The 12,656-nt window shown below is 33.9% G+C and overlaps 1 protein-coding gene across 4 annotated transcripts in view; it reads right to left on the bottom strand.

Annotated features, from left to right (window-relative positions):
• ASCC3 (activating signal cointegrator 1 complex subunit 3) overlaps positions 1-12,656 on the bottom strand; it is a 280,038-nt gene that overhangs the window by 191,374 nt on the left and 76,008 nt on the right. For all 4 annotated transcript variants that reach the window (XM_068677837.1, XM_068677841.1, XM_068677840.1 and 1 more), the window contains exons 9-10: positions 11,245-11,445; positions 10,653-10,793 (exon numbers count right to left, since the gene is read on the bottom strand). In XM_068677837.1, coding sequence (XP_068533938.1) covers positions 10,653-10,793; positions 11,245-11,445 — 342 coding nt within the window. The remainder of the gene's footprint in view (positions 1-10,652; positions 10,794-11,244; positions 11,446-12,656) is intronic.

Below are 12,656 nucleotides of genomic sequence, written 5' to 3'. Positions count from 1 at the left end.
TGCTCACTTTAAGTATGTTCTCCAGCTTCAGATCCTAGTGATTTACCAAACCCAATGGCAATATCACCTAATCCAGGTTTTCTCTTAATTTCCCTTTTGTTATTCCCTATTCTGGAACTCTGAGGGGGACAGTTGTAGAAAAAAAACAAAACCAAAAACAACAAAAAAAAACTTCTTTTTTTTTTCCTCTACCTCTGTTTATGCATCAAAAACCTTTTGGGATTCCACTTCATCCTTCCAAAATCCAAGCAGAATAAACTCAACCCAGGTAAGGAGCTGGATGTTACTGACCACGATTTTGCTATAAAATGGGAGTGTGTATTGCTTACTGGTGAAGTGACTGATAAGATCAGGACCTTGAAAAGCAGCATTTCAAATCTTCAAATCAAACACAACAGAGCAGATATTTGTATATAAATGCCTTCTGATTTTAAGTCTTGTATTCAGAACTTGACACTAATCAAGAAATGTATTTAATATTTACAGAAAACATTTTAAAAGGCAGAAAAAAGATATGCAACAGCCTGTGTAATTCCATCAAACCTTACTGCCTCTTGGATAGTGTTTTTTAATGCACAATTTACCCTAAAGGTAGCATGGAAAATGAAGCCAGAAGTAAGATTTTATTTTTCAGACTTCAGCATTCTGAAATGAAGACGACCCATAAGGAGATGACAGAGTGAGGTGAAGATGACTTTGGGATATAGAAATCATATTGCATGAAGAGATTGTGATGTTTCTTGAGTCACTGAATCATAGACCATCCTGTGTTGGAAGGGACTCATAAGGATTATCGAGTCCAACTTGTACTCCACACAGGGCAACTTAAGAATTAACCAACAGATCTAGGATCCAAATCCTAGATCCGAATGCTCCTTAAAGAACTGTAGGCTTGGGGCCATGATCAGTCACCTGGAAAGCTTGTTCCAGTGCTTTACCACCCTCTCTCAGTGAAGAGCTTTTTCCTGTCCAATCTGAACTTCCCTGAAGCACCTTTAAGCCATTCCCTTGTGTCCTGTCACCAGTTAGGTGAGAGAGGAGATCAGCACTTACCACTCCGCTCCTCCTCATGAGGAACTTTAAAGAGCAATGAGGACACCCCTCATCCTCCCCTTCTGTAAGCTGAACAAACCAAGTATAGCCCTATGTAAAAGCCCTATATAAAGCCCTTATATTAGGCACCTTAGTCCCTTCACCATCTTTCTAACCCTACTTTGGGCACATTCTAACATTTTTATATCCTGCTTATGTATGGAGTCCAAACCTGCACACAGTGCTCGAAGTGAGGCCACACTGACGCTGCATACAATAGGCCATTTCTTTCGACCAGTTAGTTATGCTGTGCCTAATGCACCCGTTTGGCCAGCAGGGCACACTGTTGACTCATACTGAGCTTTCCATCATGCAAAATCCCCAGATCCCTTTCCGCATGGCTGCTCTCCAGCCTCTTGCCCCCCAGTCTATAGGTTCATCCAGGATTGCCCCATGCCAGGAACAGAATCCAACATCTGTTCTTGTTGAACATGAGTCAGCTATATAAATTTTTGTTCAAAACATTTTGGTATATTTAACTCATTTGAAAAGTGTTTTTTTTTTTTTTTTTTTTTTTTTTTTTTTCATCTCATTTAAATGTAGATAGGCTTATTTTAAAAAGATGTTAATTTGAAAATTCAGAAGAAAGGAAATTTTCTTTTAGCATGATAGTACTACTGAGAAATACTCTGATACTTTTGTCAGAAACAGAGGCTAGTCCTTTCCTTTTTTTCTCTTTTTTTTTTTTTTTTTTGTATTAGATTTTGATGTCATTTGAAAAGTAATATCTCCCCATCCAAATGCTGATCAAAAGAGGATATTCTGCTCCTGCAGCCATTGGTGTGCACTGAATTCAGCACTAGTTTTCATTCTAGTCATACTGGAATATTAACTAGGCTCAACTGTTTTGAAAAGAAGAACTTGAAAAGAGGAGGGCTTCTCTGTACCTGTGAGCTTTATAATCTCTGGATCACTTCTGTTGGTCACTAAATGACAGTTTATCCTCTTCCACACTAAACCCAATGAAAGAAAAAAGTAGATTTTATTGTATCTAAAGCATCCAAAGTTTCCAGAGCAATGAACCACTTTGTTCCAGGAAGGAAACAGACTGGTATCTAAAGGCAGCAGTAATACAGCTGCATTCAATAACTGCAAGCAAAAAAAACAATAGCATTTAATTGGAGATTAAAGTCCAAGTGCCTAAAGACAGACAAAATATACCAGATGTGAAGGAAAAAAGTTAGTGATGAAGTAAAAAGGAAGCATCTGAGATTGCATATGCTGAATTATATGAAGTATTTTTGGTGGATTATTGTCTTCACAAAATGATATGGTAATATGAATGGGATAACAATTGACAATCTCAGGAAAAAAAAAAAAAAAAAAAAAAGATTCTCCCAAATTTTATGTCTTTATTAAATGCTCCCTGAAAGGCCACCTGCAGAAAACTTATTAATTCCTACCAAAACCTATGAAATAGACAGAAAGAATGTTACAAAAACTAGTATTTAAAACCATAACTCTTGTTTTTCAAGATTTCTTTTTTATACAAAAAATCCTTTTTATTGGAAGAAGTGGACATTTACGTTATTATTTATGTGGATTTATCACATTTATCACAATTCAACCTACTTATATGCTAAATAGGTCAAGCAGTCAAAAAGAAATCCTTCATGTCTAACATGATTTAGTGATAATTCTGTCATCACTAATTTTTTGCCAGTGCCTAAGTGCAAAAATTTATCCTTTTTTCCTAATGCAGAGATGTCCTAATTTCTGGTTACATATAAGCATAAAAGCACATGAAATGGGTAGCCATAAAAAACCTCTTTATTACGCACCTAAGATCTAACAGTGGACTTTTTATATACATGAAATGGAAAGCACATATATACATGGATATCAGAATATAATACAGTAAAAATTAACAAAATTTATGTATTTTTTATTTCCACAGGGAAAAAAAAAGCAGCAGGAATCAAGTTCACTATTTGCTTTTACCCACAACCATCTCTATACCTTATTAATGTGCAGGAAATGAGAAAAAGAGTATAAGAAAAAGCAAGCTGTAGATGAAACAGAAAGCACCAAGCTTATAGCCCTCTTTTGCTTCAAATAGTTTCAGACTTGATTAGTTTTATATTACAGATAAGAACTTAAGAAAAAAGCATTATTCCATTTTATTAGTATCAGATTCCAACAGGGAATAAAGCCTTCATGACTTAATATCACAGTCTATCAGCTGACAGAATCTATCACACTGATCATCCATATTACTGAAAGGTCCTGATGCCATTTGCTGTTCTCAGAACTGCTTGCCCTATTCAGCTTTGATGCTTTTGTGGTCTCTGCTTCACTTCTCACTTCTGCTTTGCCATCACAAGTACAATTAATCAGCTAATCTTTGAGATGTCAAAATACATTCAGTCCTTCGGGCTATTTCCTCTCCTCAAGAAAAGCATTCTGTGCAGTAATCAGACAAATGTATTTGCCAATGCAAATGCAGCATACACAAATTCTCTTTTCATTTGCAACACTGCTGTTTTCAAAAACACTTATCAGTACTGTTGCGTTACTCATGCTCTTCAATAACAACTGCCCTTTTGTTCTAAACTAGTCTTATTTTTAGTATAAATAGATAGCTAAAATAGAAAAACACAGCTATATAAAACTTGCAATCAGGTAATAAAATATTTATCTTGGATTTAAAATATCAAAGCTAAAATTTCTACAAGCACATTTAATTTAAAAATCAGCTAAAACTAAGTTCAATTAAAAAACAAACAAACACAAAACACCACCTAAGACTACAACTACATTTGTTCTGGGTTGGCCTTGCCTGTCTGCCAGATGGCCATCCAGCCACTCTCTCACTCCCCCTCTTCAACAGGACAGGGAGAGAAAATAAGATAGAAAAGCCTGCGGGCTGAGATGAAGACAGGGAGGCCACTTACCAATTACTGTCACAGGCAAAAACGGACTTGACTTGGGGAAGATTAATTTGATCCATTGCCAATTTAAAAGAGAGTAGGATAGAAACACAGACCAAACAAACCTTAAAACACCCTTCCTCTTAAGCCTCCTTCTTCCCAGGCTCAACTTCACCACTTCGTTTCAACTCTTCTACCTTCTGATGCACCAAGTGGTGCAAGGTGATGGGGAATGGGGGCTTTGGTCAGTACTTAACACTTGGTTATTGCTGTCTCTTCCTCACACTTTTCCCTTGCTCCAGTGTGGTTTCCATCCCACAGAATACAGTCCTACACAAATTGCTCCAGTGTGGATCCTTTCTGTGGGCTTCAGTCCCCCAGAAACACACTGTTCCAGAATACCTGTGGACCAAGGGCCGTGGCATGGTCCTTGGGCCATGGGCCATGGTGAGTGGCATGGGGCAGCCCCAGCCTCTCCTCACAGAGGAGCCCTGCAGCCCCCTGCCAGCATCTGGGCATTGATGCCTCAGAACTGTTTAGTTTGTGATTTTTTTTTTTCTCTTTAATTGGCATCTTGGAAATCATTCATATTTTCAAGCTCTTCAACATATTCAGCACTTGGCAAATGAAAGTGCTATTACTTCTCAAACCTAAAGCTTTGAAGGATTGTTTCTTAGCCAAACCTTAAGATATTTTTTACATAAACTGTGAGAAAGAGAAATCAACTCTGAAAGCAACTTTACCTTAAACAGGCTAAGTAGCAGGGAACACATGACAGTTGCTGCCTGATAAAGCAAGTCAGGTTTAACAACTTTCTTTCCCCATCACCTATTTTTTAATATTCTATTTTTTTAGCTAAACTGGACTGACTGAAGGTCTAATCTTCCACTTTATGCCTCGGCATATTTCATTTATGCAGGACACTACAAATTTAAGCTCCAGATTTGAATTATTTAAATATCTTGAAATTTTTCCAGAGTTGTAAAGTTACAAAAGTTTATGAAGTTGGTTTCTACTTCCTAGCTGCATTAAACAGAAATGTTTAAAAACACTAAGTTGGAAGCAAAGTAAGATCAGATACACATTTTGTTTCCAGCACCCCTTTTCTTCCACTAGGCAGGGACTCTGTGAAGGTTGGCAGGCCCATGTTGACAGGTACTGCCTTGTACTTCCATAAAAGCATACATTTTTATTTTTATTTTTTTGAACCTCAAGTACTTTAACAATGTATAAATGCTACAGGAAATATAATAATATATTTTGCTCTTGCTTTCTGCAAGATTATTTTTTGATCAACAAGAACAAAAAAATGGAAACACCTGCTACTATAAAACTATATTTCAAGAGTTATAAAAGAAAAAGTATTCAATAGGGCAGAAATGGGAGAATTACAACACAATAGTTTGATTCATTTTCACATATTTATTTAAAAGATAATAAATTTCCTTCTCTTGATCCTCCTGCTCCCTGAATCCCCTTAACTCCAAGAATATGAGAAGGAAGGAACAGAGATATAGAGAGGTTTATAGACTGGGTAAATTAGCCTGCTTTCAGCTGTTGACCAGATTTGTTTATCAGCTAGTACGTAATTTTAGCAACAGAGGAAGCATGGATAATCTGGCCCTAACATTAAGACGTATCTCTAGTGAGCAAGGCTTGGAGGCTGACAGCCTCCAAGGCAAGAGACACAGGCCCAGTAAAAGATGTTTGGCTTATATCTGCATGCCTGAAGCACAAAGTAAAGCAAAAGTATGATAGAAAATTTATTTCAACTCTAAAATGTCAGTCTCAGTTACTTATTTGAATTAAAACCCTAACCATAGACAAGGATCATACTGTAACAAATCTCGTACAAAACTGCTGATGTACTAGTATAAGAGTGAGGAATATTCATAGAAATTGAAGAACAGTATAATAGCTTTCCTTAAAAAAAAAAAAAAAAAAAGGCTGTTTTATTATTATTAAGGTTTATACAGGTAGAAGTAATTTTTGATAAATTTCCACTGGGTTATGCCAAAGATCTTAATTTTGTTTCTCTTTATGTATGTATAAAACATTAAAGATAAATTATCTTATACATGTTTCTTTATGCCCACAATCTTTTAAAGTTAATCATTATTTAGGACAGAAGATATTTTGGCAACTCCCTAGCTGCTACCACATATTTGTAAAAGTTGAGAGTAAACATATGCTTATGTGCTGGTGAAGGACAATGCCTTCAGACTCTGTGATTGCATTACATGTTTATACTTCTCCAATTCTAGTTGCATTCTTTGAAGTTTTGGAAGATAACTGTTACTATTATATTTGTAGCAAACACAAAGACAGAGAGAGATGATATGAAAGCCCACAACTTGATCTTGAAGTTGTTATATAATTTTCCAGACTACCCAAAACAAAGAGAGTAGCTGTCTTTTAAGTAGCTTTAAGTGTATATATACACACTTAAAAGTCCAAATGGACCAATCACCCAAATAATCCCTTGTCTTAAAAACAAAACAAAGAAAAAAACGCAAATTGGTGTTATCTCAAATGCTACCCAGCAAAAGACACAATTATTACTCTCTAGTATTTTCCATTTAAACACTAAGACTAACGTACCAAAAACGACTTCCCAAGCAATAATTCACAGCTAAAGTACACTTAATGTCATTAGTAGTTTATCTGATATTTAAGCATCAGTTATTGCTAGATAATAGTAAGTCAATATATACACATACTTAGAGAAAAAACTGACAGGAAAAAAAACTACAGAGAAATACACTTTTTTTTTTTAAAATGAAAAGTGAAAACTTAATGCATCTTTATTTAAAACATGAAAAAAAGACAGACATTTTAAGAAGTGTAAGATAAACTCTTTAGCAGAACTAGTACAATAGCTAGTAAGGTACTGTAGTAAGTAGTTTTTGTAGTATGTTCATTTTCTTCTGTTCCCAGGTTCAGTGAAACATTTAAGTAAAAAAAAAAAAAAATTTAGTAATGGACTCTGGATCTCTTTTGTCTGAAACATTAAAATGACACATTAAATATTTACTCTTAATTTTCATGGATACATTAAGGGAAATTGGGCCTTCCATTTTTTTATCCAGCTTCCCTCATATTATAGCTAGATAAATAATAGTACATTGCCCATGATTTAGGGAGAAGGCTAGAAGGCTGTATGAAGTGTCAATAAAACAATTATCTGGATTTCTTTAAGGACATTTTATTACTGAAGAAAAAAAAAATAAGTCAATCACCACAAGCAAAAAAAAAAAAAAAAACATCAACCACAACCTCTTTAGAAAAGTTGGGTTCTGAAGTACGCTTTGGAATGACAGAATATTGAAAACATACTAGGAACAATATAGAAGCAAAATCAGCTCATGCATACTACTATAAATGCTTTCTTGCTAACTTTTACAATATTTAAAAATATCTGTAGAGAAACTAGAGGCATAGTCTACAGACTCCTGTAAGCAGACTCCATTAATTAAAGATGAATTCCTGGGAAGTGAGACAGTTAGCAATTTGTCAGCTAAAGCAATTTTTCCTCATCAGAATAAGCATAACAGATGCAAGTAATGACTTACAAAATACACAAATTTAAATACACAAAGAATGAAGGATGAAGCATGATGAATGGAAAGAAAGGAGAAAATTATCAGGACTGTCACTGAAGTTCTACTTCTAACTAACACCTGACAATCACCTCATTCTTCCATCGTTCATTGTGACTGATTTGATTCACTTGAGAATGAAAACGAAGATGGTGAAAATTTAACTGCTCAAAAAAGAGGTAAAAGTCTAGTCACAGAAGATTTAGATCAGGCATTCTGTCTCCTAGAAAGTGAACCTCCAATGTTTTGAAACAGTGATCCAACATGAAATGCCAACATCTGCTTCAGTTGATGATCCTACTCCTGTTTTTTATCCTCCAAAACTGTATGTACTATCCCTGTGTATTTAAATTGTAAGCATGTATCCTCCTGCTAAAGGTTAATTCTTCAGGAAAAATTACTTAACTGTTAAACAGAGACACTTGATCAGTTTGACTAGTAAAGGTTAGAAAGCAGGGTAACAACTGGCAAAATAACAGAAATCATAAAGAAACAGGAGCAGTTTGAGAAATTTATACATTAGAGTGGCTGACAAGTAAATAGAAAAAACAAAACAAAAACAAACAAACAAATAAACAAAAACACATCGCCACCACGAAAAACCTTTTGAAGTAAAAATAAATTTAATATGGGGCAAAAAGCAGCAAAAAGAACCTGACTGTAAGAGGTGGTGTGCAATAGTTGATGAAAGAAAGCTTATTAGTTTTCATAGGAAACATAGGCAAAGAGCAATAGACAATATCCAGCACAATGCAGTGCCCCTTCCTCAGTTAAATGTCTATGAAAGGCATGATATTTTCACTGTACTGTGATAAGCCGGTATGAAACAAAGCCCACTGCTGGGCTCCAGAGTCTGGATGAACAACAGCAGCACCTATGCTTGTAACTCTTGGACTTGGGTTCTCTCCTCTGCATCTTCTACAATAATGAAACACTGACTAGATAAAACAAATAAACAACAATAACGAGCATTTCACAGTCCCAACATTTTGGGTCTTTATATATATTCTTCTTTCTAACCTTTGCAACATTTGAAAGAACAGAGAAGCAAAACTATGATCTGTAAAAAAGCTAAAACTGAAATTAACCAACGCTTTAATTAGAGTTCCTTTGGAAATCTGTCACAAATAATATACTAGTTTCCAAATTCTTCCTCTTATGGAGACCATTTATCTTCCATTTCAATTCCTAAAACAAGTCTTGAAACTACACACTACACTTCAGAATAGTATCTATCCCTATTTCTACAAAAAGAGCGTGGAACTATTAGAAGATGAATAAATTTCACAGAAAAAGATGAATTTCAAAGCAATGGGATCTGTCTGTAGCATGAAAAAATAAAAGATTTTTACTTGGTAAAAAAAAAAACTTGCAATTTCTTCAAGACTTTTGTACAAATATCTAATTTAACCTCTTCCTCCAAAGAAAATTAATATTTATACTATTAGCGGGTGGTATTTTGGATTAAAATAGGAAAGCATGATGAAACAGTCTCTTGCTAAACTTAAATTACTATGTAACTATGCTCTAAATTAATACTTTGTTTATATATTAATATATTTTCCCATTGCTAAAGTAATAAATAACATTTTCACTTTGTGAACCATTTTCCATCCATATTTCTTAATGACACCTGAAATTACTATTCTTTTTCTTTTCCTTACTTCTTTATTGGTTGTAAGCACAATTTTGAGTAATGCAGTGAGGTTTCATGAATTATGATGCGAACTAGGAAAACAGCACTTTTCTGTTCTATGTTCATTCCCTTCTTAGATCATTGTAGTTCAGAGCAGGGTTTTCTATGGTCACTTCAGTTTTACTAGTGATTATACATACTCTCTTTCTACTGTTAAAATCTTTGGATTGTGTGCCCTAGTCAAAAACTACTGTGGAAAAAAGAACCAGAAGTAATTTGAAATTATAATTTGGTAAATATTTTAATTTATTAAAAAGTCTTTATTGAAAACTTTTTCATCTTGTAAATAAATAAATGTAAATAAATTTTGGGCAGGTGGTGTTTCAAAGCAATTCCGACATTGCTCTTACTTAGAGATATGGGTTTGTTATTTATTGGTTATCACATTGTTTTGTCCTCATGCATCAATATGCATGCATATTGATATTCTAATGACGAAGACTGTTATTCAGGACTTCAAAGTAGATTACTGCAGTAACCCTCTTGATTAATAACTACAAACAAATATATCTACTTGCTATGTAAAGAGATTTTTCTAGTCTTAATGAAGGATAGTAACTACCAAAGACATTTTATCTATTTAAGAACGGATAAAAAGTTAGCATTTTGGGGAAGTGATATTTCACAGACACAGATAGCATTTGCCTAAAATTAATATGACAAGAAATGTCAGCTAAAATATAAAAATCTCCAGCTAGACAATACTATTTACAAAGCTAAAAATTCAAAATTCATTAATTTCTATGAATGATCAAAGGTTTAGCCTAGTAATACCTTTTACTTTTCCTTTTATGAACAAATGAGGAAAAGTAAGATTAGCCATTTACAGCAACCTATCATTTTTTTAATTTTATTTTTTAAAGAAAGTATGTATCACATATATATTTGCAATGATACTATTAAGGTGTTATTAAGGTAGTTTCAACTTATCATTTCCAACCAGACTTTTAACTTCTCAAATACTGTTATTAAAGAACACCAAATCTGAGTTTAGGAAGGTCATGTTCTTGCAAATGCAACTCTTGTCTTACAATTCTGAAAGGGTAGGCATAATCCACTAATGCTCACAAGCTGGAAATCAGGTATGATGTTCAAAGTTTATACAGAAGTGGCTCACTAGGGTCTATTTCAAGGCATAGCTGTGTAACTAAATGGGAGAACCCCCAAAGTTTGATGAGCATATTGCTTAAGATATTTCAAATATATCAGCATTTTAATTGCTCTGAATTGCTTCTCAAATGTTACATTTTAGAACATAACCAACATAATTAGATGCAGTAATAATGTTTCAGCTGCTTCACTAATACTTTCATAATGACAGTTAAAGAAAAACACTGGCGTATCTATGAAAAATACGAAAGTATGAAGAACAATATTTTCAAATATTAAGCATACCTGTGTTCGCAGAATTTCACCTTTTGACAGTTGCATATCACCAGTCAACTCTTTCACAGTAATACCTAGTGGTTCAAGACGCTTGCTGAAGTAATTTGTCATTTCAGCTGCCAAAGCCTTCATAGGAGCAACATACACAATCTGTAACCAAAGGGACACTCACTTGATAAACGAGCAAACCCCACAATGTCGTTTGTTTCATGGCAACTATTACAAATCACAACTTATTGTGAAGTATGATGCCAGGCACTTACAGTGAAAAACGTTAATAGTGATATATGAAAAGCAGTTATCTTTGTTGGATGAGCATGCAGCAGCTGAAAGAACAATGGATTTTGTTTACATAGCCTCATCACTTTGAAAATTGGTTCTGCATCAAAGCTAAATACATTTTCATAGCTTTCTGCCTTGCATAATAAGATTTTTAGAACAGAAAAAAGAAAAGCTTTAAGAGTAATGAAGTAAATCAAAATTAGCCTTATCTTCAACTTCGAAAAATATAATATTCTTGAAAATTCCCAATTTCATGTTGCATATAATGGGTTTTACTTCACAAGTTAAGAAGCAGTTATTTGGTTCGTTAAATTCTTACCTTAAACTCATCCTTTTTGATAACACCATGCTGAACATGCTGGCGAATTTCATGAAGGACTGTCAGCATAGCAATGTTGGTCTTCCCAGCTCCAGTGGGTGCACAGATTAGCATGTTCTCATTTGTGTTGTAGGCAGTCTCAAAAACTATAGATTGGATTCGGTTTAGTCTTTTCATGCCTTTAAAAGCAAGCTGTCCAATCTGTTAAAAACAATCAATACATTTATTTTGCATTTTTCATATGTATGTGTAGTAATTATAAGAAACAGAACACATGGTAACAAACTCAAGATTTATTATTCCAAGCCTTTTATTCTGAGGCTACCACTTCCAGTTCTCAAGTTCTGCAAGTTCTGTATCTTTAAGAATAACAAAACGTAGCAGGAAAATCTCTCTTAAATTGAACTAAAATCTTCATTCACATGCTATTTCATCATTTCACTTATTCTTAATAAAAAGTCTGGGACCAAAACTAATATACATTAAAATAATTAACTATTAATAATTAAACATCAGGAAAGCAGCAATAGTCAGTGTAACAGAATATATATCTTTAAATCTAAGGTGATAAACTATGACCACTCCAACAAAAGGAGTCAGCGATACACAGGAACCTGCTGAAGAAACAGATGGTCTTTAAAATGGCTTGTGATTAACTTTGTGCAATAGATTTTATTATATAAATACAGACACACAAAAAAACAGTAATGACCTCCCTCTGATTCTGAAGAAATATCCATCTTACTATCTTAACTGTTTAAATCAATAGTACAAAAAATAAAAATAAAATCACATCCTCCATAGAGAACTTAAAACTTGTACATACAAAATAAGCTTTAGGAATGTTTTGAAAAATTAAAAATTTAGTTAATATAGGTGATTATAGTCATTACAGTCTAGTACACGTTTAAATCTTATAAATTGAAAACTCAGTTTAAAAATTATTTGCTTTGTTCCTCTTGTCTCTCTGAAAAAAGATTTTTGCTAAGAAAAAACTGCTGTGGACAGGTACAATTCCTGTATTTCAAGATCTTAAAAACATTTGAAACAGAAGCAAAGGTCCTTAAGAGATAAATATTAATTTGCTAATAAATTTGCATTTTTGTTTACTTTTTACAGACACTTGGAAGAGAGTGCAGAACAGAATTATTTCCATTCTTCCACAGATTTCATTACCTGCATAGCTGTTACTAATAAACATTAAACTACTGATATTTTTGAAAATTACTGTTTTTATTTTAATTGCAGGAAACCACAAAAGTACAGAATTACTGTAAGGAACGGTCCTGAAAGCACCTTCTGAAGATCTCTTTCTGTTATTACAGGCTCTTCAGCCAATGTACAGACATCTGCTATGGTAAGTAATATTCTTTCAAATACTATTTTACAGAAGAAAATAAATCATCTGAGCA

This window comes from Anas acuta, chromosome 3, assembly GCF_963932015.1.
Source record: "Anas acuta chromosome 3, bAnaAcu1.1, whole genome shotgun sequence".
NCBI classification, from domain to species: Eukaryota; Metazoa; Chordata; class Aves; order Anseriformes; family Anatidae; genus Anas; species Anas acuta.
This window is presented reverse-complemented; position numbering and strand designations above follow the sequence as displayed.